General features: G+C 38.6%; 1 protein-coding gene across 2 annotated transcripts; it reads left to right on the top strand.

Annotated features, from left to right (window-relative positions):
• Positions 1-359: 359 nt before the first annotated feature.
• Positions 360-27,860, top strand: slc26a1 (solute carrier family 26 member 1). Of its 2 annotated transcripts, none has more exons than XM_084934887.1 (9): positions 360-1,902; positions 2,661-6,398; positions 19,350-19,833; positions 19,921-20,127; positions 21,956-22,202; positions 22,284-22,515; positions 22,876-23,059; positions 23,547-23,834; positions 23,934-27,860. In XM_084934887.1, the coding sequence occupies exons 3-9, from the start codon at positions 19,426-19,428 to the stop codon at positions 24,513-24,515; spliced, it is 2,148 nt and encodes a 715-aa protein (XP_084791013.1). In that variant the 5' UTR covers positions 360-1,902; positions 2,661-6,398; positions 19,350-19,425; the 3' UTR covers positions 24,516-27,860. The 2 variants fall into 2 exon arrangements, with proteins under 2 accessions (XP_084791013.1, XP_084791014.1); XM_084934888.1 differs by having other exon boundaries at positions 360-2,899; positions 6,200-6,398.

Here is a 27,860-nt window from a genome sequence, read left to right as displayed (position 1 = left end):
AAAACAACAACTAAAAGCAGTACAGTTTGGCACCACTGGTGACTCCTTTACATTTTCCAGACTCCTTTGATTCCAAGGTTTATTCTAAGTTTAGCCCACATGTTGTCTGTCTAAGTTGGTCTCCATCTATCACAGCGAGTTTTGAGTTTGACTTACAAAGGCGTGAAGCTATTATCCGCCTACTGTCTGTCATCACTAATATCTGCGTTATATTGTCCTTCTGCATTTAAAGCATCAGTTAACACCTCTTCTTTCTTTTTCTTCTCAGTTCACAGCCTCCATGTATTTCATGTTTATTAGACGTGATAAAGATGCCAAGAAATGAAAGAATTTTAAACATTTTGACTTCCAATCTGCAACAAGGTGTAAACAAAAATTTATAGATTTGTCATATACAGTATGGCTCATATGTTGCACATGTTAACAAAGAGCGGTTTATTTACACATTGACTCTGCACCAGGCAACATTAGCGTTTACTTGGTAGTGTTTTTGGCCACCTAACAGAATAACATCCAATAGACAAGCTCCTTTTAGCTCTGTCTCTTTTATATAGTCCATCTGATTGCTGAAATCATTAAGATCTATCTTCTGCTGGAAAGAAAACACACATATATGGTCCTTAGAGTCTGTATTTTAAGCAGATTGTCCTCTTTCCCCCAGATTTTGGCAGGGGGAAGCCTATTGTAGTATTTGTGCCTTCTATTGAATGTTCACTTGTCCCAAATTGAGCTCTGTGATGTGATCCTTTCTTCAGCAAGCCGGCATGAGAAAGCAGGCTCTCTGTGAGGCTGAAGCATTTTTAACAAGCTTTCATTATTGTTGGAGGTGGTAGGCAGTAATTACACACAAAGCCCCTCATCAGAATCCTGTTTGGTAACAGCAAACCTGAATATCTCCAATCATTCCCAGTGCTGCTAAAAAAAGAAAAAACAAAACAAATGACTTAGGTTGGGAGTTTGCTGGCTGTTAACTAAATGGTGAATTCATTATATTGTGAGCCTTCTCACAACTCTCTGACTCCACTGCAATTCTTCTGGGATTATATCCTGTCCAAGACCTGGAGATCTCAAGGCTCTGGCTCATATAGCACCACAGTGCCAGAGCTGGACCCGGTCTTCTAAAAACATTTGGCTCGAGGATTAATCTGAAGCTAACACAGGAACAGAACATTATTTTTAACCTAACAAGACATAGATTTATACTTCCATCTATGGTACTGAAAAAAAATAGATGTTTTTGTTTCAGGGTCTGATCTCTTATAGCAAACAGGCCTGCACAACGCAAAACAATTTGTTTGAGGATATAAAATGTGGTACCTCATCATGGGGGTTTATCACTCTTTCCACATGGAGGCAAGATCTTAGAGTTAACTTCAAAGCACGGCCCCAAGAGCCACTTTTAGGTGTGTTTCATTCATTGGGAAGCAGTCCCACATGGTTCCTATTGGAAAAACTTAAATAAGCTAGCTTTAAGCAGTTCATTAAGCTTATTAGACATGCTCCTGCTCAACCAACCTGTTAGTCTCAAACAACAAGTACTTTCTTTCATAACACCAAAAAAAAGAGTTTGAAAATTCCTTCAGTGAAGCACAAATCTTACTTTAACATGCAGCAAGTTTTACTCATCGTGTACATCGAGTTGTAGCGGGCTCTCTACTGCCCCCTGTTATCAGAGCTCAAAACAAATCCCACTGGTTCGGCAAATTTGTAGGTAATTTCTATTGGGAAAACTGGGCTAAAGAACAGTGCATAGCCACAACCAGCACCACCCAGGCCTGTCTCAAACGCAAACAGTTGTTTCTTCAAGCCAAGTAAAAGATGAGCAGAAGACATCCAGCTGCGCAGCAAAAACTAGTACCGACACACGGTGCTACTTGGAATACAACAGATGAGCCAATTCAGGTGAGGGGGCTTGTTTTTCCCCATTAGTCTTATAAAGCGACGGAGTGTAGATGTCTTTAATGGATTTGAAAGTTTAGAAAATGACTGGTGCAGTGCAGAGAAAAATTGGATGGGGATAAAGAAAGCAGAAATCAGAGACTCTCATAGACTTCCTGCTTAATACCACCAGATGTCGTCGCAACACGACTAACTGTAATGGGCTTTTCTATTCAGCGGGTAGAGTAGGAGTTCATATTACTGAGGGGGGGGGAAGGCTTCTGTTTGTTTGTTTGTTCAGATTTTGACAGGAAAAGCATCATGCCTGTTATAAGTGTCAGCTTTCCAACACAGAAAAGCCTCCATCACTATGATAAGTGCTATGAGCTACAAGTCTACCGCTGGAACTTAAGCTAAACTATCTTTTTATGATTGCTTTGTTGTTATTATTATTACTATTATTATTAAGGTATGAAATGGAAATCTCACAGGAGTGTAATCCAAATTCAACGATTGTTAAATAATTTTTAAGTCTATATTTAATCCAAAACAATAGTAATAGTAAGTAATAAGCGACCAAATGCTGAAAAATCTATATACACACAACTGATAAAGCCGAAAATCAGTTTTGACTGTGCTCTTCAGGCCATTACGCCACATTGTATTAAACACAAATATCACTTTATAAAATATACCTGACAATTTATTAGGCACAGATTGCTCTTAATGGGCCGGGGCACCCCTATTGGCTTCTAAGCTGCCTAAATTCTTTGTGATTCAAGATGCAGGAAACACTCCTTAGAGATGTTGTCCATGCCATCCTGCTGGAAGAGCCATTAGACGCTGTGATCATAAAGGGATGAGCGTGGTCAGCAACATTGCTAAGGAAGACTGTGGCATTTAAAGCACAGTTGATACTACAGGACAGGAACCATTGGTACAAGTCAGGAGGGATCCACGCCTGTATCTTCTCACCGTACCATCCAAATGTCACAGCAGAAATCAAGATTCACCAGACCAGGTGATGTTTTTCCATTTTCCTGTTTGTTTCCCATGATCTTGTGTAAGTTTCCTTTCTTAGCACACAAGAGTGGAACCTGGTGTAGTCTTCTGCTGCTGTAGTCCACATTCTTCAGTTTGGCATGTTGTGCATTCACAGATCCTTTTATGCATATCTTGTTTGTAACAAATGGTTATTTGAGTTACTTGCCTTTCATCAGCTGCAGTCTGACCCTTTTCCTCTGACATCATAAAGGCATTTTCACACAGAGAAAGGCTTGCTATCAACGCACAGCTGCACTCGTTATAATAGCATGGTTCTGCAGCAAAGCCCAAACTGCAAAGTCACTTCATGCATCCCAAAAGGTTGATTCTGTTCATCTGGACATAGCATTTTGAGTGGGAGAAACATTTTGTCACTCATCCAAGTGACTTCTTTAGTCTCAGCTGACTGCAGGTTTCCCCAACCTTATAAACAGTCATTTTAACCAACATTTTAAGTCACTTCATGCATGTTTCCCAGTGTTTGCAAACAGGCTTTTATGCTCCATGTTCTCTATCGTGTCTTCTTTCACGCTGCACAAATGTCTTTCATACTGAAAGAAAGTAGCAAACATTTCTTTCCGTCTGATGTACATCAGTGGTTGTAGAGTCTTGTTTGCATTCATTTAAATCTAAAAGGTACAAGTGCAATCAGTGAGCCAAGAGGTGAATTAATGGGAATGAGGAACTTCTACCAAAGAGCATGTTTTGAAAATGAATGAATTAATGCAAGAAAGAAAAAAAGAAAGAAAGAAATGAGCTTATTAAGACTTTTGTGATATTGCTTAGGCATGTATTTCTTTCTTTATGCATATTTCAGTTATTATTCATTGATGACATGTGTTTTGGTGCGTGTCTCTTTTCTGCATGCTCCACTTTATAAACAGTATAAACAACATGCTTGGAGTTCACCTTTTGCCTGTGTAGAATAAATAACTAGGTCTTTTGGTTATCGGTTGATATGTTAGTGCTTTGTCAGCAAACAGCTGTTTTGGGTAACTTTTTAACCGAAACATTATTATCATCATTCAAGGGAAGTTTGAAGAAGGGTTGTACTGGAGCACCACAATGGCTCTTTGTGCATGGGGCTCTAAAACTCAAGTTACCTTCCATAAACTGCTAATCTTCCCTAAACGTTTACATCCCAGGACAATGGTTAATTCTAGACAAATGGAGTTAAAATGTAGTTGACGGAGCCTTTGGATGAATCCATCAGTGTCTTCTGTGGGATCCATTCAACTGTTGAGAAATCCTGAAGGTGCAGAGAAGGTGATGTAGTGCCATGAGGTTGTCAAGATGTAACTTTGGACTTGTGGCAAATTACTGTTTAACGTTTTGACAGGGCAGTTAAGCAGTTAAATGTGGCTGCTCTCGTTAGCAACCCAGATGCAACAACTACGGTTAGGAACACTTGGATTAAATGCTTTAAAAATTAAAAAAAATAAATTAATTAACCTGATTACAGAAATCCAAGGATATCAGTTGATGTGTATAACACAAACCTTTGTCTCACCAGGTGCTTCTTCCAGAAATAAGTGTTCTCTGCAGTCCTACAAAACACTAACCACAGTGTATGATTGATTAGCTTGTAGAACCACCTTTAGCAGCAATAACTTGAAGCAAATGTTTTCTTTATGACTTTATCAGTCTCACATTGTTGTTAAGGAATTTCGACCCACTCTTCTTTACAACATTACTTCAGTTTATTGAGGTTTTTAAATATTGATGTTTGTTTAGGCTCAGCTCTCTTAAGGTCTCGACACATCATTTCAATCGACTTGAAGTCTGTACTTTGACTGGGCCATTGCAACAGCTTGATTCTTTTCATTTTCAACCCTTCAGTTAAAGATTTGCTTAAAATCATTCTCCTGTTGGGTGACCTAATATTGGCCCAAGGAAATGACCTCACATTTGACTCTAAAATACTTTGGTATACAGACGAGCTCACTTTCAACTCAGCGACTTCAAAACAAGCCCAAATCATCACCACCACCAGGTTTGACAGCTGCTGTATTTGTGTGATATTGCTAGACGTCTCCACCTAACCTGAGAAGATACTTTCTCCTGGCATCCCTTCCAAACAGGAGATACTTATTCAGTCTTTTTATACTGTTATAATTAGACTGTTATACAGTCTAATTATACTCTTAGAAGCAACAGTGGGCAAGTTCACTGCTGATAATCGTCCTCCTTGGAATGCTCCAGACTAACAAATTCACAACACTCACACTCATTGGTGCTCAGTTACTCAAGTGCATTGGGTGTCCCTGTTTTTCACATACTGCTTCAGGATTGGTACTTCATTTAAATAATGGAAAGGTGGAATATTTCATGTGTTGTTGTATGTAAATATTTCAAAACCTGATAAGGACCAGATGACTTTTCATTCTATCCTGATATCCTAAACGTGTGATTTCTTGTACACACAACAGTATATACGGTTACTACAGGGTGGGCCATTTATATGGATACACCGTAATAACATGGGAATGGTTGGTGATATTAAAGTCCTGTTTGTGGCACATTAGTTACGTTGAAACATGCACACCATTGTTTTTCTTGTGACATTACCAATAAGTTTGATGTGTCACATGGCCTTCTTCCTATTGAAAAAAACAAAGTTGTATCCAAGATGGCCGACTTCTAAATGGCCACCATGGTCACCACCCATCTTGAGGAGTTTGCCCCCTCACATATACTAATGTGCCACAAACAGGACTTTAATATCACCAACCATTCCCATGTTATTACGGTGTATCCATATAAATGGCCCACCCTGTATTGTTTTAATAATAAGGTTGTTGTCACCTGCTTTCACCTGCTGTTCAAACCTGCTGTTATTGAAGGAAAGCAAGAGAGAAGGGAGCTAAAACAGCTTGTTTCACATAGTGAATCACACTAATCACAACACTAAGCTCTTAAAGCAGGAAATGAGCATAATTCTGCCCCTTTTCCAGATGATCATGAGAGGCACAGAATATTTTTATCTGTTATTTAAAAGACATCATTAATAGTTAAATTAATGACAGTGTAAATATGAGCTGTGTTTATGAGCTGAATAGGAAAGAACGGGATTTGTTTGTTCCCTTATGATAATACTGAAATATGATGAAATTTTATACTCAAAATGCATCATCTTTACTAATATGCACACACACACACACACAGACACACACGCACTAGCAGGAGCTTAGTTACCATGGTTTCCATCATCCACAGACAACGGTTCCCCTCTCTCACTCCCTCCTTCTCTCATATTCTCTCCCCATCCCCCCGCCAGGCTCTTCTCCACGGACAAGAGGGGCTGCTGCTCCCATCATGCTTTGCAGTAGGAAGCAGGAAGAAGCCAGATATTGTCAGCAAGCAGCAAAGTGGACAACAGTACAGAGGAAAACAGACTGATAGTGAACGAGGAGGCAGGACTCAGGGAGTTATGGCCAGTGTTGCCTTCAGGACACATTCAAGCTCTTTCGCTCTGGGTAAGTCCTGCCTCACATTGCTTGTGTTTAACCAAGACTGTGTCCGAAAAGCATGATGAAGCATGTAGATGGTGGAGCAGGCTTGCAGACATATGCATGCTGCCGGTGGATTTAAAGGGGCAGTGCAGTAATCCTTTCAGATGGAAAAAGATAAGGGTCTTTACTGAAAGAGACAAACAAATGCTACAAGACTGAAGAAACTGTCACTTCAAAGACGAGTGCAATATCAACAGCGCAATAGTGACTGAGTGAAGATAAAGAAGCAAATTGCCACATCTCACTGACAAATATGCCATTCAGTCTAGCATATAATGCATTGAGGGACACACCCACACACTTGCACACACAGAGAGACACAGTGTCCTTTACTGTGAATTTCAGCCCTATTTATTATCCCTTGCAGACTTATTTAGATAACAGCAACAAGCAGATAACAAACAATCTGTGCCAAAATTTGCATGTTTGTCCCTCAGGAACAATTAATCTGAAAAAAAAAAAAAAAGCTACAGAATCTTAAAAAGTTTGACATATTCCAATTATGTTATCATTGCACTGTTTTACTGGAGAATTTCAACACCTGATTACATAAAAACTTCTTCAGAGCTCCTTTGTTGTTAAAACAACATATAAATACTATGATTTAGCCACCCCTCATTCACACCCCTGAGGCAGGGAGGACGTAATCGGTCATGTTTGTTTGTCTGTATGTTTGTTTGTTAGCAGTCTAGTGTGCTCAGTTTTTAAGATATGTTCAAATTTTGTCAGTAACAGCTCAAGCTGATTTAATTTTGGTGAAACCAATCAAGGTCACACCAAATGTGAAAATCAGTAAAAACATTATATTACGCACAGTGTTTTTATTCATTGTCTTCAAATTTAATGACAATATACTAGGCCGTGGGAGACATGAATACCCTGACGGGCTAAGCATTTGACCTTGAACTTCACTGTTAGTGGACAAGGTCAAAGTTCACCTAGACAAAAAAAATCGAGTAATCTATCACAAATATGGAGCGAGCATGTACAGCATGGCGAGAGCAACTCGGCTCCAATCACAGAGGTAAAGATAATAAAATACAACAATTTGGTATGTAATGTTTCAAAGTCATGGGTCAGACAGCAACATGTTGTAATAAAAACAGACTAACATCAGCATGTTGTAATAAAAACAGACTAACGTCAGCATGTTGTAATAAAAACATCATAAACATCACTGTTTTAGTATAACTCTTGCCCTTCTGGGAGGGGCGGTGTGCACTCAGAGTGCTCTTGTGTCATTTTGTTTAGCTAAAGTGGGAAATAAGTGCAAGGATTTTTCTAAAGGGCAAAATTACACGGAAATACAGTACATTATCCAAAAACAGAGTTTGTACATTGCTAACAAACTTGAAAGTCAGTATTTGGTTTGACCATCTTTATTCTTTAAACACAGCCTGAACCCTCTTTGGCAAGCTTTCTTGTAATTTCTTGAAGTCGTCTTCAGGAAAAGTTCTCCAGACTTCTTGAACGAACATTATAGCTTTTTATTTAATATTGACTGTCTTTTGTTCTGTTCTCTGTCAGCATGATCCCAAACTGCCTCAGTAATGTTCAGGTCCAGGCTGTGGGGAGGGAAGGCCAATCCATGCCTGTTTTTACTGCCTGTTTTTAGTGCACTAGGAGTGTGTTTGGGATGATGGTCATGTGGAAAAATGAAGCTGTTATCAATCAGATACTTGGTTTTGCATGATGGATCAAAATTTGACTCGAGTTTTCTACATGCAGCCCCAAACCATGTCAGAGCCTCTGCTGTGTTTTACAGGATGCTCTAAAATACAATGGTACCTCTGTGGTACCTCTTATCTGACTTCCTTCTCTTTGTGAGTTGAAAAAAAAAACATTCAAATTTGGATCATCACAAAGTCATCACTCTATAAGACCTGTTACCACTGATTTTTAGCATCAACAGATGCACTTCTCAGGCTGTGTGACCAGTAGGAGCAGATCTACTGTGGTGGCATGTGTCACCCTAATCTCTAGCCATCCCTAGTGCCACCCTGGTTTTGCACATGGCAGTGTTGTTTATTAAAGTAAGCTAACATATTGAGCTTAGCTGCAATTAACATTGAATAGAAATTCTATAACTGAATATATTACATAATGTTATCCCCACCCACCATTAAAAATGGTTCAGCCCATAGCATTTGAAACTGCTTTATTTCTTGTTTACATATGTTTCCTTGCACTCTTGAAATGCCATGGTGAGTGTTATACACTAATAAATCAAAAAAAAGAAAAGCGCTATATAAATGCAGTCCATTATTATTATTATTATTATAAAAATGGGGTTTGGAATTTTTGTGAAAAACAGGTACATTTGTTCATGACAGTGCAGATATTTGACATTTTGTGTACATTTGAGCATTTAACAATTTGATTATTTCCAAAAAAATATATACAAAATAAATAAAAAAGACAAAAGCTCCAAAATAGTGTGAAACTTAGACTTCTAGTTAGACTTGTATTTCTAACTGATCCACCTCATGTTGTGTAGCTTTCTTGATTTTATTCTTATTGGGCTACATGCTTATTTATTACACAGATTATACAGTACTCAAAATCAAAATTCACCTTTTTATATAATCAAGTGTCTAATTATCTGGGCTGAAACCAATAAGAAAGTTACAGACTATATTTATATGAAAACTGGTTATACTTGCTCTATTTGATGTATTTTAACCATATATAGTACATATTACAGAAGTAACACCTGCATACGTGTGAAGAAATTGCTTTGATTTTGCCACCCCATCTGATTTCCATGCCACCCTAAGAAAATTTCTCTAGATCCACCCCGGTGTCCAGTCTTTTTTCTTGTTTCTTAAGGTCATGAATTTCAGATACTGTTCATCTGCTACAGATAGTTTTAGGCCTGCCACTTTCTTTGGCATTATTTGGAGATTGAACAAAAAGAAAAGTGACCAAATTGAGAATGTTTGTAACAAAGTTCCTAAAGATACAATTTAAAATTGGTTCTTTTTATGTGTAGAAACAACACTGGTTAGACTCAGGTGTGTTTTTCAAGTTTGAATGATTCAAAGGTCAGTGATAAGTAGCTTAACAAACAAATCTGTTTCCTCTGAAAATTATCGGTGCAAAGATTGGATTGAAAGTCAGTGAAAAAGCAGCCAATGTTTAAAGAAGAACTCTGAAGGACCTTCAGAAAGCCTGCTCACAACCATTTTTAAAAATCACAAGAAAGTCTGGCTCCTTGGAAGCAAAATATAAAGAAATGAAGGGTTGCTCAAGAAGAGGTTTTTTTTGCACAGCACTGTAATTGTCGTAACACATGTTTTATGTTGATCCAGTGGTTCGATGACGATTGTTAGCACTATTTCCTGTACAGCTACATTTGGACATTTAACATTTATTGGATGCCAATTTATTCCTGTGGAATTCTGTGGATTTCATGTACTCAATGCATGAAGGCTCTGTTACCCTCTGTTAAAGTGCTTTTACCAATTGCTTTTCCCCCCATTATCGTTTTTCTCATTAACGATATCCTCGGGTTTGTTCAGTCCACATTTAGATTGAAATTCTTCATTCAAAATAGGCTTAATAGTTTTGGCCCCTCATGCCCTGCCAAGCATTTATCTTCATATTAGAAACCCTCGGTCACAGGTGCAACAGAAACAGCAAAACATCCCTGGAGGCTGTTTGGATGTTGAATTTAGCTATGTGACAAAGTGTGGCTATTAAATGGTCTTATTAGCAGTATGTCATGTTCAGCTTTCTGTTTTGTCTACCCAATTGTATTGAGGTTTACAGTCCTACATTGATGTAATAAAATAGTTTGCAGAGTCTGAAATGTAGCTTTTGTTTGTTTTTTTTGGCAATTTCTGTGATCTCACCTTGGGGTAGATTTGCTGGGACATCCACTCCTGGGAAGACTGGCAACTATTTTGAATATTTTTCACCTGTGAGTTTAGATAAATTTAGACACACCCGAGTGTCTGTGTAAGCATGGGTCATTAATTGCCAATATTCCCCTTTTCATACTCCCAAGACACATACAGCAACTGAACGCTGGTACTGCCAAACTCATGATCTGTTAATCATTTGATCGATTAATCAAGGTCCTACGAAAACATTATTTTTCCCAATATTCTATAAAATGTTTTTCTACTCTGAGAACTCAAATCACTTTTTACTACATTTAACGTTCAACCATTCATACAGAACTTCTGTGCCATCAAACACCTGTCATATTCAGACTCTGTATCTTGTCCATGGAAACTTTAAAATGCAAAGCGAACCACTAATTTGATCAGAAGACGGCATTTCTACCAGCTGAGACCAAGAAAAAGCGACAGGTACAGGCATCAATGACAATTGATACTGTGATTATCTGATTAGGTCAGAAACATCATTTAGAGCAGGACCGGGCTGGCTTGCAAATGCACGGCAGCATTAAGACTTGAGCAGCTTAAATATTGGACCTAAATTAGATTCACCAAGTGGATGTGTGAAAAGGCATCAGGACAGCTGTTAGCTGATGTGCGATAACGCTGAGATCAGTTGGTGTCCCAGGATTGTGATTGAGTTTATTTAATAAATGCTTAATGCCACACTTGCAGACTCTGTACAGTGCAATTCACCAATGTTTCATAAACATCTCACATGCAAAAGCTTATTGGAATGAGCTGCTAATATAAAACAGATTAAGCTGAAATATAACAACTGCTCATCCACACGACCTCACACTTCACAGTGCACTGCCTTGGAATACAGTGATGAGGTATGAAGTGGAACAGCTGCATAGCTGTTAAGAAATGCTGGTTTAACCTGTTAAAGTGTAATAAGCTCAGTGCAAAGATACCAGGACTGTTTTCCTGATCGTTTTAGAAAGATTTTAACCAGAGTAACCAAGTAATCTCATTTGAGCCTGGAGCAACTCTCACAGTCCCCCATCAGGCGAGATCGCCTTTAAAAAGCTACTGATTCAATCAGTAACACAGCTACTGAGTCAGTATAGGTACTTCAGCTTGTAAAGGGCTGGTGTGTCACAGTTTCTCTGCAATATTCAGTCAATGCACTAAAACTGAAAGTTTTCAGTGTTCGTGCGCACTGCTGCTAAATGTTATGTTGGCACATTTTGACTGCTGAATTTGTTTTTCCACCTCCCAGGTGCCTTTTTGGTTTTGCTTTTACAGCTTTCGCGAAGCAGGTAACGCCTTGTAAAACAGTATGTATATGTTTATTTTCATCAAGATCTCTGACAAATGTAGGCAAAGTGTTGCCTTCCCTTCTCTAGTGACAGGGATTCACAATCGCTGTGGAAGATTTACATGCTAATGAAGCAATTTGACACCTGCAGTTGCCTATGACTCGAAAAAAACACATGTAAATTGGTTAGTAAGATACTAATGCCTTTTTATCCGGAAGCACAAATACCATATTTATTGTAAATCCTAATTAAATGTGCTTTGATGGAAAAAAAAATACTACCATGTCAGATTTTGCTTTATATTACACAATACTGAATTATTTTTAAATGATTATATGTGTGTGTATTAAGAACTTTAATCAATTACCGAACCTTGTACCTTATAAAATAGCTGATATAACCTCAGATTAGATTAAGGTGCTAATTCATACGCTATTGGTGCAATGTTACTCATTCTGTGTGTGCTTTGTGTTTTTTAATCCAGTCATATAGGAACAAATCATTGTTTAAATCATTATGCAAAGACCACTTAACTCACAGGTGACATGAGTTTATTTTAAGGAAAGCTGTTTCCCAACAGCAATTCTCTGCTTGTCACACCTTAGGTTCTGTTTGACTTGTAATCCACTCTGTCTACAAGATATATTTAAATACTATGGATATGTTGACACAGAGTCTAGGTCCATTTTAACATTGCAAACACAATCACGGCCCGAGCCATCCAACAGAGTGGATAAACACTGTGATCCAGTAAAAAATTGACTCAATTTAACCTCTTGCCAACAAACACACTCGCATATAAATACAAGACCCACCCACTCCCAGCTATCAACCCAGTAGGGAGGGAACAAAGCGCTGCTCTTATCTCACCATATATATTCAGCTCTCACATCGACTGGTCTGACTGCTTGCATGACATCTGAGATTTGAGGACAGGAAGAGAAAAATACACTCAGAGTTGACTTAAATATGACACAGTGAAGACGGCTGTTTGTAGTTGTGCCAGTGACTCTACAGGTGAGTGCATTATTATATTTCACTGACTGGAACTTTTCTACGAATTTGGATTTGGACGTAGAGGAAATTCTGGCTTTGAAAGCTGAGTTTGTTTTTCACTGGGAAGCACAGTTCAAAGTAGTTAGTCTGCAGGGAACAGATGTCTGTGTTATTTCAGGAGTTTTTGTAATTATTTATTCCCCATTTGCAAAGGTTTTGAACACCACAGAGAAAGGTGTTTTATTTAGTTCCACCCATTTCAGATTAGAGATGTTTCAGCGGTATTAATGATAAATTACACTGCGCTAAGCTGGCATGGAGCGGTTGTGTGACATTTTAGCTCACTCAGTGTTTTTCTCTCTAGATGTTATCCTCGCTGTCATTTTTGACATCACATCTGTGTGAAACAATTCTGGAGCCTGACTTAAACGAGTGTAATGACTTGCAAAAATGCCGGTTCTCTGACTTGAGGTTAGCTTCAACACAAGTTGCCTGCAGAAGGACTGTTGGCTTTGGAAGACCTCAGATTTAGTGCTCATTATGTGGAATGCCACATTTTCTATCTGTGTACTTTAGGCCACTGCAATACTATGAAAGTTTCTGCGTATGCACATAATATGCAGACCTGGCATAATTTAGTCACTTTTTGTGGTATACACAAATTTATATTTTGAGATTAAATGACAGCTGGGATGGACTCCAAGGTGAATTCTAAGCAGCTGAGAAGTGCTTTCATCACATGATTAAAGGCAGAAAACATTGATTAGAAACGGCTGACTGTCACACCTTCAATCAGTTGGTTTTGGTGCTTTTCGGGGCTGACACTGAACTAAATGAACTAAATTTGTTTGGGTCCTCAGTGTGAGTCCTATTCCTCAAAGCAGTTAATCTTAACAGATTGTATCTGCTGGCGGGGGTGAGCTACCAAGCAAACAGCAAGGCAGCTCTTGATTTCTTTTTATGTGTTTTTCGTCAATGAGAAAGGTCACAATTTATCTCCTGTCACTTCTATCAGTTAGAAACTTCAGGTGAGATTTATGATACCCACATGAACATAGACTTGTTTGTTGCTTCAAAGGAGCCGATTCTGTGCTGCCTGAACAGTTTTTGATCACAAAACAAAACTACCCAGAGACAGCGAGTTTAATAAAAAGCAACATAAAAGTTAAATATGAGCAAAACTAATCAGAAACAAAAACAGCAAATATATAAAAGATAAACAATTCCTATCAAGCCATTGACTACATAACAGCCAGCGCTGCCACAGGAAGTCTACAGTAAATCACAGCACATGTCAGCGTTCTGATGGCACAGACAGATTACATGTCACTTGGTTTTTTTATGGTTTCTGAGACATGTTATCTTAGCTGCAGCGCTGCTGCTACTGTATTGTTGAACACCAGGAATGTGCTGACAAGTTAATATCTATATATAAATTATACTCTGTGCAACTGTAATGGCTTTTAAAAGCTAGTTGAACATTATGTGTTTACAAGCGACAAAGCTCTGATAATCTTCCCTAGATATTTATGACAAAAAAGTTTTTTAAAAATTAGAGGTTTGGTTAATTTAACACTTCAGTAAATAGTATTGAGGCTTCATTCCAATAAATGTTAAGACCTACGCAGTCAAAATGCTGAGTAACTAATAAGCCTGTAAAACTGTGAAATCATAATGCTTTGCTTATAGGTCAGAGCCGATCCTGATGACATTGAAGGAGGAAAAATCAAACATAGAGTGGCCTACTAATACACCTAGCTCAAAAAACCCTGTCCTCCACATAGTCCTCATTTATGAAATAGCTAGCCAGCGATAATGAACCGTCTGCTGCTTAAGAAGCAATGATTAAAAAGGGACAATACAGTTTAATTATGATTTATTGCAGTGGTCCCTCGTTTATTGTGAGAGTTACGTTCTAAAAATAACCCGCAATGAGTGAAATCTGCGAAGTAGCCAGTTTTATTTTTTACAATTACTATAGATGTCTTAAGGCTGTAAAACCCCTCACTACACACTTTATACACTTTTCTCAGACAGGCATGAACATTTTCACACTTTCTCTCGTTTAAACACTCTCAAAGTTCAAACCTTGTAGAAAAATAAGTCCAGTATTATAGAATGAAACCAAAGGCATCTGCAGGTGACGACGTTTCGTCGACCTTTTTGTTTTTGTTGGGGAGAAAACTGACAAGCATACAGTACAGCACTTCAGAGTCACACTGTTTAATAGTGATGGGATTTCCGGCTCTTTTTAGAGATCCGGCTCTTTCGGTTCGGCTCACTAAAAAGAGCCGGCTCTTTCGGCTCTGAACCGGCTCTTCAGGTTGTTTTGTTGCTTTAATTAATTTATTATTAACAATAATATAAAATTATGCACAAAAGGAATTACTAATGTAAAAAAAAGTGGGTTTATTTATATGTTTATATATAAATATATGCGAGACAAAACACGTACAAACTTCAAAACACATTTCTAGCATGAACTGAACTTCCAAAGCAGAGCTACTAGATCACTTAAATTACACAATTGAAAGCATGTGTGTATTGTTTGTGTATTTATACACAGGCACTCATATATATTCAAATAATTTAAAAAAAAGTTCATTTACCTGTTACTACCACACACCAAATCCGGTCGTTGGTACTTGCTGGCTTGTGTAGCCACAAGATAACAAAAGCTCAACACTGTGCCCAGCATCCTGGAGCACTTCTGTTGTCTTTTGTACCTGTTTTGAGTTTTTATGTGCTTCTGAGTTTTTACGTGCTTCGGAGTTTGTACGTGTTTTTACGTGTTTTGGAGTTTGTACGTGTTTTGGAGTTTGTACGTGTTTTTACGTGTTTTGGAGTTTGTACGTGTTTTGGAGTTTGTATGTGCTTTGTCTCTAGGGGCCACCGTAAATATACTTTTATTTATTCACTCCACATAAAATGTAATAAATAAATCATATAATACAAAAATCAACTATTCACATTTCAACTTTTAACTATTTAAATTTCCAGCTTTTTCCTTTTACAAATTTAAAGTGAAAACAACACAAAACACTGCAAACTACAACACAATTAAATATAAATTATAATATGAAAACAAAAAGAACATGCATATTCTCTGTCATATGGACCTGCATGAATAAACTTTCTGAATCCTTTATCATCTGCAACCGAAAATAGTTGTGGATGATTACTATACCTTTCTAATGTGACGTTGTTGTCCCTGGCTCTCTTTCTCTCTCTCTCCCTCTGGCTCTGTTCCTGTGCTACTGAGTGTAACTACCGCCCCTCCCCCCTCCGCCCAGCGTAAAGCACAAGGCTCGCGTGCAGAGTGATATGGGCTCAAAATGTGGTCATAAATATTTTGTACTTGTAAAAAAGATTTGTATGTGTAAAAAAGATTTGTGTGTGCGTAAAAAAGATTTGTGTGTGCGTAAAAAAGATTTGTATGTGTAAAAAGAATTTGTGTGTGCGTAAAAAAGATTTGTATGTGTAAAAAAGATTTGTGTGTGCGTAAAAAAGATTTGTATGTGTAAAAAAGATTTGTGTGTGCGTAAAAAAGATTTGTATGTGTAAAAAAGATTTGTGTGTGCGTAAAAAAGATTTGTATGTGTAAAAAAGATTTGTGTGTGGACTTAGCCCAAAAAAACCCCTGCAAGTTACAAGTACGAATTTTGACCCTATTTTTCTTCCTTTCATCTGATTGGTCAATGTCATGTCAATCACAAATGTAACAATCCAATCAGAGAACAGATGGGTTTAGCTGTCGGAGGGGCGCTTTTTTTGAACTGCAGGTCTTTGAAGGGAATAAATGCCCTTTTACATGCCAACCCAGCGTTTTCCTTCATCACCACGAAGGAAAACAGTCTGTGGTCGTCCGAGTTTGGTGATTTTTATGTCACAGGTCTACGTGTTTAATATAGGGACTTCCACAGCCTTTTCAACAGCGCTGCGGACCGCGGGGTGGGGGCGGGCAGTGTTTTGGAAATGACAGTCTTCATTACAAAGCTTTCTTCGTTATGAATTAGCATACATGTTTTTATTGAACATTTGAAGAACCAGCAAAAAAAACAGAAACTCTTGTAGAGGACATAAAGTCAGAGATAGAAAAGACAAGGAGCAGGTGCATCTAGTACAGGTAGAGCTGCTGCAAAAACCCACAGAGCCCAGCAGCCAGCGCAACAAATTCTGGATCCTTTGCTTTTAGTTAGCCGTTAGCATTAGCAGCACATCCTGCGTCCGATGTGAAAGGACTTTTATGCTGCGCACTGTGACTCACAGCAATGGTCCCGGGTCAGCCCTGACTTTGTGTTAAACTAATCCTAAAGTAATAATGGTATTTCTAACCACTGATATAGCACAACTTTATCCTTTCAACAGCTGCTGAAAGTTAGGGGACCTAGCTGCTATCGGATATTTATATAGAGATCCTCCAGTTTCAAACTGTATTACCCTTCAAGGACCTGCAGTTCAAAAAAGTGCCCCTCCGACAGCCAAACCCATCTGTTCTCTGATTGGATTGTTACATTTGTGATTGACATGACATTGACCAATCAGATGAAAGGAAGAAAAATAGGGTCAAAATTCGTACTTGTAACTTGCAGGGGTTTTTTTGGGCTAAGTCCACACACAAATCTTTTTTACACACACACAAATCTTTTTTACACATACAAATCTTTTTTACAAGTACAAAATATTTATGACCACATTTTGAGCCCATAGAGTGAAGCGGAAAAAAAGTGCGAGAGAGAGGGTGAGAGAAAAAAAAAAAAAACCCACGTGACGGCTCGCAATAAGGAGCCGGCTCTAAGAGCCATTTCGTTCGCGAACGACCCATCACTACTGTTTAACCAGGTGAGCTATAGCAGCACCTGGATAGATAGTGGATAATTTTTTCATTCATCCCTGTAACCAAAAACAGTACCTGAAGCATTTTTTTTTTTCGTTTAATTTGACTTATTTTGAGTTAGTTATTGTATGTGGTGTAATAGTTAGCCCATCAACCACCTCGTGACCTTCTGTGCTTTGGGACAAATATGTTGCTATGCTACATTTAGACACTTTTGACCCAGTTTCACTGCAACTTGAAAACCTATGACAAATTTTAGAGTTAGAATTCATGTACTAAAGCGTAGTATGTATAGTGTTTCATGCCTACTTTAAGCTAGGTGATAATAAGAATCTAGCAAGCTCATACTGACAATTTCAATTTTATTTTCATCATGGCTAGTTTTAGCATGCTAAACAGAGCAAAACACAAGTTCTGCAGGCATTTGGACTGCATGTTTGTGCAGTTGTTAGCTCTATTGTCTCACAGCAAGACATTTCCTGGTTCTGTGCTGAGATTGCATATTTGTCCTTAAGGTTTCCTCTCACAGTCCAAAGAAATGTGAGCTAGCTTAATTGGTGATTCTAAATTGGCAGTAGATTTGAGTCAGAAAAGTGCTTGAAGTGTATCAAATATGGTTAAAATATTGCTAAAATGACCTGATGATGTAAGTGCTGTTGCAAATTTCATTCATATTTGTTCAAACGTTTCACTGAACAAATGTGTCAAAACACATTTGGATTAATTGTCTGGGAATCTCACATATTTGGAGGCTATAAAATATAAGGATAAGGATAAGTCATACATGATAGCCGTAAGATTAGGCTTTGTCCTTTGAATCCCTGAAACAATTTTCATGGTAATAGTTTTTAATAAATTTCACTAAAAATACCAAACGTTAACTCAGTGTTGCACTAAGTCAAAATATGAAATTCACCACAGTCATTAGGCTTCATCTACTGGGAGCTGTAATGGTTTGCACATGAGTGAATCCACTAAACTATTGGAATGTTAGATATGACAAAGTAAACTCAAATGAATGCAAGCTTCCAACTAGACAAACCTTAGTTTTCTCATTCATTTTCTTAACCTCTTACTCAATTTAGAGTTGCATGTGGGGCTGGAGTCTTTTCTAGCTGTTATTGGGGGGGAAAGGCACTACTGGATAGGTCTATCCAACACATGGGCTTTCCTTTCCATTTATATTTCTCTTTTCCAAAACCAGCACCAGGGATCATTTTATAACGACTGCAGTCATGTTTTGTTCTGTGTTTATAAGGCCATTGTCAGTAATTTCCCATCGCTTTGGTCTTCAGTAACCTTGTCCCCACTCAACCCCAGCATAGCCACAATAAAAGAGTGCAGGGGTATAAGATAAGCTATGTTTGACTTGTGCCTTACATCATATCACAATTTAACCTTGTCCATATTGTATTTAAATCTTGTGTGTGTGTGTGTGTGTGTGTGTGTGTGTGGTATGTTTGCTTCTAGACAGTGAGGAAGTTTAACTTAATGGCACATCTTGTCATGGCTTTTCAATGGAGCTAATTAACCCTTGCCCTGTTGTTAGTTTATTTACAAAGAAAGATAGTGTTAAGTTAATTCATAACCCCGAGTGAACATTCTCACACAGAGCTCTGAATCAGCAGTTTAAAGGACGTGGAAGAATGCACAAAGAAAAAACATCAGCAAAATTACACTATGTCATCACAAAAACGTGGGACCGTTACAGAGAACAGCATTTGCATGTCATGAGAACTGTGACTTAAGGAATCCTTAAAAGATGGAGTCCAAGCTGAACTTTTGGATGAAAATGGTTTAAATGGACCATTCTGACAGCCGTCAACAAATTTGTTAGACCTCAAAGTTACAAACAATGCACTCAAGTAGGAATCACTGGATATAAAACTGTATTTGTCCCTCTCTTTCGCAGGAGCAAAGCTGACCACTTCATCGTCAACGCTTCCCTTTTCCTTACACTGTGCTCCCTCTTCTTCCTCTCTGAGACCATGGAGGAAGCTGCCAACACCACAGAAACCCCACCGGCCGTACCCGTTCTCTTGGAGCGACAAGTTCGCCAGCGAAAGCCTGCAGTGTCAGTCCTTAAATCAAAGCTGAAGCAAGCTGTAACTTGCTCTGTGCCCAGAATCCGATCCACCCTGTCGGGGTTTTTCCCTGTGATGCGCTGGTTGCCTAAATACAACATTAAAGAGTATGTCTGGGGTGATGTGATGTCTGGGATGATTGTAGGTATCATCTTGGTACCACAGGCCATTGCTTACTGCCTGCTGGCAGGGGTGGAGCCCATATATGGCCTATACACCTCGTTTTATGCTAACATCATCTACTTCCTCATGGGGACATCCAGGCATGTGTCTGTAGGCATCTTCAGCCTCATGAGCCTCATGATTGGACAGGTAATAAATCAGAATCTGGTCAATCTCCCACGTGCATGTTAAGCATGCAGCTAAAGATTTTATGTTGTCATTTTCTTTTTTCTACAGGTGGTGGATAGGGAGGTGTTCCTGGCAGGTTTTGACCTCAGTGAGGACTCAGCAGTGTCTAATATTGATGTTCTTAATGATACACTGGGCATAAACCTCACAGTCACTAAAGTTCACACTGTGGAGTTAATGGGTATGCAGTGTGGGAAGGAGTGTTACGCCATCAGCATTGCTGTTGCTGTTACATTCCTGGCTGGAGTCTACCAGGTAAAGAACACAATTGTTTTTCTGCGTATTCTGTTTTTCAAGCACCTTTGTTGGCAAGATGCACACACTGATACAGTGCTATGAAAAAGTGTTGGCCCTCTTCCTGTTTTCTTATTTTTCTGCAGATTTGTTGCAGTTTCATGTTTCTGATCGTCAAACATATTTTATTATTATACAAAGATAACCCGAGTAAATACAAAAATGTAGTTTTACGAACGTTGATTTCACTTAATAAAGAGAAAAAAAGTTATTAAAATCTATCTGACTCTGTGCAAAATAGCAATTGCACCCTAAACTTAATAACTGGTTTTGCAGTCCTTTGCAGCAAGAACTGCAATCAACCATTTGCAATAACAGACAATGAGTCTTTCACATCACTGTGGAAGAATTTGGCCAACTCTTCTTTGCAAAATCATTTTAAATCAGCCACATTGGGGGTTTTGATCATGAATAACCGATTTAAACCTAGTTAAGCATCTCGATCTGATTTAAGTCTAGGCTACTCCAGAACTTAATTTTGTCATTTTTGAGCCATTCAGAGGTGGACTTGCTGTTGTGTTTTGGATCATTGTCCTGCCGCATAACCCAAGTATCCTTGAGCTTCAGGGCACAGACATTGATGGCCAGACATTTTCCATCAGAATTTTCTGGTAGAGAACAGAATTCATTCAGTTCCATCAATTACAGCAAGTCACCCAGATCCTTAAGCAGCAAAGCAGCCCGAGATCATCACACTACCACCACCATGTTTGTCTGTTCTTTATTAAATGCGGATGTAGTTTTATGCCAGATATAATGGGATTCAAACCTTCCAAAAAGTCCCCAAAGTCTTTGGGATGGTCAGGATGTTGTTTGATAATCAGAATCAGCTGACTGGCCTGTCGACCGCACGAGCAGCGACCCGGATAAGATGAACCTTTGCGCTCTTTTTGGTCACCAGTGGTTTTCACTGCCCATGGATGCCATTTTTACCCAGTCTCTTTCTTATTGTTGGATCATTTACACTGACATTAACTGAGGCAACTGAGACAGTTCTTTAGATGTTAGTCTGGGTTCTTCTGTGGTCTCCTGGGTGAGTCATCAGTGTGCTCTTGGAGTAATTTTGGTAGGCCGTTCACTCCTGGGAAGGTTCACCACTATCCCAAGCTTTCTCCATTTGTGGATAATGGCTCTCAGTGTGGTTTGCTAGAGTACCAAACCCTTAGAAATGGCTTTATGACACTTCCTGATAGATATCAATGACTTTGATTCTCAGCTGTTTATTTAAATGTATTTAAATTGTGGCATGATACATTTCATTTTTAGCTCTTTCAGCCTACTTCAGTTTGTCAGACAGGTTCTATTGAAGGTATTTTTTTATTCTGCATTTTTCTTAGTAATCAGGTCAGGGTGTAGCTACTGAAATTGAACTTGGTTTTTCAAAAAATGGGCTCAATCACAGTTAATTCATGATTTAACAAGGGAGTAATTACTTTTTCACACAATGTATGCAGCCTGGCCAAGTGTTTCATCCTACTACAGTGATAATGCTTTAATTAAGGATGGTAAAATAATACAGCACAGTTAGACGATGTGTTTCTGTGGAAGGGTCATTATTATGATGATGATCTCACAGCTATTGCATTAGAATTTTTCCAGTTTTCTGGTATTTATTCTTTTCCTTTTTGGGCTTAAATTTCCACACATGTCACACTGGACTTTGGTTTCTATATGCTTCTAACTTGAACCTTTTTCGCAAATCGATCAAAACACCTGCAGCCACTTAACAAACCAGCGTGTTTTTTTTTTTTTACTCTTTCTCTCCTCTACATCCTTGTCTCCTCGGCAGGTTTTGATGGCAGTGTTTCGACTGGGATTTGTCTCAGTTTACCTTTCGGCTCCCATGCTCGATGGCTTTGCCACCGGAGCGTCCTTCACCATCCTGACCGTGCAGGCTAAATACCTCCTGGGTTTAAAGATTCCACGTCACCAGGGCTATGGCACAGTAGTCGTTACCTGGGTCAACATCTTCTCCAACATTCACAAGACCAACCTGTGTGACCTCATCACTAGTGCCATCTGTATCTCAATATTAGGTCAGTCACATTTGGATACGTCACTCAATATAATGTAACCTGGAAAAAAAAAATTTTCTTTAACATGGATTTTTATTTCAGTGGCAGCAAAGGAGATTCAGGAACGCTATAAGGATCGTCTGAAGATGCCTCTCCCCACTGAGCTTGTAGTAGTGGCCGGAGCTACACTAGCCAGTCATTTTGGAGAGCTGAACAGCCGTTATGGCTCTAGCATTTCTGGTCACATCCCCACAGGGTTCATGCCTCCCCAGCTGCCCGGCTTTAGTCTGATGTCCCGTGTGGTGCTGGATGCCATTCCTTTGGCAGTCATTAGGTAAAGTGAAACCAGTTTAACAGCAGGTTGACTTTGCAGGAACATGTGCCTCTAATCTTAGTTATTACAGATACATATCAGTAGCCACATTATTGTCTGGACGGGATGCACGACTTTGAGTTTTGACTGGGCTTTCCTTTCAAAACATACATACCTAAGGTCATTTCCACCTCTATTGTTTGCATTTTTTTTAAAGGAAAGTGGTATGGGAAGTTAGATTCTTCAAACTGCTGAACTTTCTAAAAAGCCTTCTTGATCCGTTAAATCCTGTTTGATAAGTTGCTAGAAAACATCCTCACCTCAGGTGAGATGAATTTGCAAACCTAAATATTCACCAAAAATATTATTTTTGTCTTGTAGTTTTGCCTTCACGGTGTCTTTGTCTGAAATGTTTGCTAAGAAACATGGCTACACCGTTCGTCCCAACCAGGAGATGCTGGCTATCGGCTTCTGTAATATCATTCCCTCCTTCTTCCACTCATTCACCACCAGTGCAGCACTGGCAAAAACAATGGTGAAGGACTCCACAGGCTGCAAGACACAGGTACATTTCTTCTTTGACCTGAAGGAATAGTCTAAAATCTCTCACTTCAAGATCTTGGAAAAAAGTGTTCTCACTACATTTAGTTGTGAAATTGCTGGTGAAAGCAAGTGACGTACTAAAAATGCCTTGGGGAATACCCTCTGAGTTGTAAGTCATCACTGGTGATAACCCTAACCCTAACCTAAATTGACTTTTTTGCAAAAAATGTGAATGTTTTTTGATGTATGTCAATTAGATTGATTATTTTCTTTTTTTTGCTGATTGCCAAGACTTAGTCTGATTACCCAGGGTTAGGTTCATCACTGGTGACAGCTCAGACCTCCACGTTATTATCCTGCTCAAACATTCCTGTGAGAGAAAACATTTTCTTGTAACCTTTTTCAAGTCTGTCCTGACGTCAAGTGTGCAGTGTTAGTATTTATGTGGTAATTTGATTTCTTCATAACCTTAACTATCAGCTCTGTTTGTCTTCTACCATCTCCACCAGGTATCAAGTCTGATCAGTGCCCTGGTAGTCCTCCTTGTCCTCCTCTTCTTTGCACCTTTCTTCCAAGCTCTCCAGAAATGTGTGCTTGCTTGTATCATAATTGTTAGCCTTCGGGGGGCACTGAGAAAGTTCAGGGATGTACCGGCTAAGTGGCGTGCGAGCCGAAATGACGCCATCGTTTGGCTGGTTGCCATGTCAGCCACGGCTCTGATCAGTGTGGAGCTGGGCCTCCTTGTAGGAATAATCTTTTCCATGATCTGCTTCATCTTTAGGACTCAAAATCCAAAGGTAAGCAAATAAGGTCATTTTAAATTATGCTTATACTAATAATTGGAAAATGATTCAAGTAATTGTGAATAATCTCAACACTCTGGGGTTTGATGTCAGGTCTCCCTCCTGGGCCGGGTTGATGACACCGATTTTTACGAGGACTTGGAAGAGTATAAGAACCTTGTGGCACCATCTCGGGTTCAAATATTCCGCTTCCAGGCTCCTTTGTACTACGCCAATAAGGAGTCTTTTCTCAAGTCTCTCCACAAAGCTGTCGGAGTCGAACCCTTCTTTGAGCTGACCAAAAGGAAAAAGGCAGAGAAGAAGGCCAAAGATGCATCTGCGAAGCAGGCCAAGGCGAACGGAGAGAAAAATAACGGAGATGTTGTAGTGAGACTGGTCCAAAGAGAATTGGAGTTTCACACAATAGTTTTAGACTGTTCTGCAATCCCTTTCATAGATTCAGCAGGCTTGGCTGCTTTTCTAAGGCTGGTCAAGGAATATAAAGGGATTGGCGTGAGTGTGCTCCTTGCCTGTTGTAACACTTCACTCATCGATACCCTGCAGAAGGGAAAATTCTTTGGTAAGAATGACGAAGACATGGGCAGCCTTCTGTTTCACACAGTTCACGCTGCTGTTGTCCATGCTAACAGGGCAGCTGCAGCCACAGAGAGCAGGTCAGAGGACTCTGAGGTGTAGGTGAGCCAGAGGAGAAAGAGAAAAGATGAGCCCGGTTCATTCCTCTGTTTGATTTCCCACTGGTATTGTGAAAAAATGTTTAGGCAGTATCAGTTTGGGCATTAGATAGCTCTATGGTGCTTTTTGTAACCCTTCTATTTAGAAAACAGTGGAAAATATATTTTTAAGCTTTGTGCCTATTAAATTTGATCCAAAGCCTTCTGTTTCAAAGATATAGAAAAATGGATTCAAGTTGGCAATGAGTAACGCAAGCCAGAGTAAATGAACGATATGGTGAAGACACATATCCAGTGATAAACCAATGAGACAGAAATGGCTTAAAAAATATAACAAATTTTCTGCTTTTAAAAGTAAAAATTGTAAAGGTTTGAAATCCAACTTTACTACATGCATTTTTAAAATCTTTTTCAAGTGTACGTCATTATATTTTTTCCAAGTAAGATGAAGAAAATGTGGTCCAAAAAGAGCTGCAGTAGGTGTTCTCAGTCAGTAGCAGTCAGTTTCGTTTTGTTCTGTCATGAAGTCTTCTCTTTGCAGGAAAAGGAAATGAGCTGGAGGAGTAGCGACACAAACAAACACATAGCTTTTTAACTTTTCAGTGCTAATGACTGAATATAGACTTTTGCAATTAGTTTTCAGACAACAGTTTTACATAGTCTAGAGTTAAGTGAACCTGAATTTTTTTCAGGAGCTACCCCTGAAAAAGCATTAGTGACATCAGTAAATAAGCTGATATAGCAGAGCAAGCACTGATGAACTCTGAATTTGTGCATGCTTGCCTGTAGTGTATAACTGGATGGATGTTTGCTTTTTTTAATTTTTTTTTTTTACCATTTTTGTTTTCATTCCCAAGCTAGTTTCCACTCAGTTTCTGGCTAATACTCTGTGTGCAGTTTTAGTACAACACACATGTGCCACAATATGAAAGTATTATTTATTGCAATGAAAGATAAGTCAGTTCAGTTTACGTACCTTGAACCTCTTGGCCAAAGTCCGTAATGGCTTTAACCCGGGGTTGTAGAATCCAGATTTAGAAATTTATCTAAGTGCCAGCTATTACCTTGGACGTTAAATCATTCATAAAAGGCTGGTTAAAGTTTTCCTGACACCAGGAAGGAAAGTTATACGTGACACACGAGGACTATGTGCTTTTCTCAGTGTGGTTAGGTGAGGGTTCATTACAACATGCTAGCACTGTTGGACCGTTCCAATGGCCCAAATGGGGAAAAAGCATGGAAAGAAATAGTAACATATGATTAAGATGTATATGGGGACTTTGCTCAGGTGAAAATTAAAACAAAAACTGGTGCTTTGAATTAGGGCTGCCACAAACGATTATTTTGATAGTCGACTAGTCACCGATTAATTTTGCGATTAGTCGACTAATCAGATCATCATCCATTGGACGTAAAACTACAGCTTATTGCACCAGCAGCATCTGCTCTTATATAACTATCATTAGCTTACAGCTTTAAGTGTTTAAGGTGCTAACTAAAAATAAAGACAAGATGATAGTTTATTAAATTTTAATGAAATTTGCAGATTGTTTAGGTGAAGTTTAATAAACTCAGCCGTCTGCTCCTTGATATCTAACATATAACGGGACACCGGAGTATATTCTCGAGCATCTCACACTTCTGATAATCAGCTGTCTGCCTGACGTTTATTCAGCTGTGTAAAAACTATAACTTTGATCTCAGCCAAACCGATTTACTCAGGAACAAATAAAATACTAAAAAAAGCCAAACAATAAAATATTTAAGTTATCTAAGTGACTTATATATGTTTAACCTGAGTAGCGAAAGACGGAGGTGGGTTTGAAGCCGGGAGTCCGGTGTTCTCACGACTCTAGTGAGCCTTGCCCCGGCTAGCTATCGAGCTAGTGGGTAACAGACGTCTCTGAAAACGTCGGAGCGCTTTTGAAAATATGTGGTGTCTTGATAAACTGAGCAGATATTTGAGGTTTACACAGCTACATTCTCACCTGAAAATATGTTAAACGTTTATTTTGTGACCCAGAAAGAATAATAAGAGTAACATTAAAACTAACTAGCTGCCGCCATTGTTGGAAACTGAGCTGGGCTGCGCTATGAATTCTGGGACAGAGCTACTTCTTCTTCTTCGGGGTTTAACGGCAGCTGGCATCTTTGTACATGCAGTGCTGCCATCTTCTGTTTCAGTCCGTTATTACACTCTTAAATCCTACTACTTATTCCTGCGTCTTTTGTGATCTTACAAAGCTTCAAACGATGCGTCGACTATTAAATTAGTCGTCGACGATTTTGATAGTCGACGTAATCGTGACTTGTCGACTAATCGTGGCAGCCCTACTTTGAATCGACGGCAACATGTGATACCATAAACGTGGACTGATTCACTGCCATTGATTGTTAAATTCTCACTCTCGTATCTTTGCTAAACCACAATTTTCCTTGATCTCTTTAAATCTTTCAATTCAATTCAGTTCAATTCAATAAACGTTATTGATCCCGAAGGAAATTGGGTAATTTCTTTAAAATTTTAAAATTAATAATAACTGAGACTATCTGTGTCAATAAAAAATGATATGTTAGGCTGAAGTGTTTAAAAACTGTCACTGTAATATGATGTGGACATGAGACAACTGTAAATTTTGAAAATCATCATTTTCATACATTTATGTTGTCATCTACCATTTCTAAGTTGTTGTTTTTTTTTTTTTACTGGAATCGTGATAGTGACTTTTGTTTTTAGCAGGAGTTTCTTTGATTCTCGTCTTAGAGACAGCGTTGACGTTCAACATCATCAAATGTTTTTTAATGTTTAACACTTAGATTAAACTGTGTCTTTAGAGAAACACCTGTGGGTGTGATGTATTATTACAATTACTAATATTATTGTTAATTAAAATTGGTTAACAAACAAAAGGATGTCATATAAAGAGAGACTACTTTTCATTTTGATAGAAAAACATGTATTCAACCTACAATGGCCAGTACTTTATACTTCGTAACTGAGGAAGATCATTCTGAAGTTGTTTCACATTATAAAGATGCCGCTTTTTGCAGATTGGTGTTTGTGAGCTCTGCCTCTCTAACATGATTCAGTTTAAACCCAATCATATTACTGACCTGTTACAAAACACCCTTAATTGCAAAATATTCCTCCAGGTTTTTTTTTTTCCTTTTTAACACTTTAGCACTTACTTTTCAACCCTTTTGTTGCCCCTGTCTTTTTTGAGATGTGTTGCTGCCATCAGATTCAAAATGAGGTAATATTTTTCACGAAATAGTAAAATGTCCCAGTTTAAACACTTGATATGTTTTCTATGTTCTACTGTGAATAAAGTATAGGATTTTGAGAATT

This window comes from Perissodus microlepis, chromosome 7 (assembly GCF_051167445.1).
Source record: "Perissodus microlepis isolate ML-2025 ecotype Zambia chromosome 7, ASM5116744v1, whole genome shotgun sequence".
NCBI classification, from domain to species: Eukaryota; Metazoa; Chordata; class Actinopteri; order Cichliformes; family Cichlidae; genus Perissodus; species Perissodus microlepis.
This window is presented reverse-complemented; position numbering and strand designations above follow the sequence as displayed.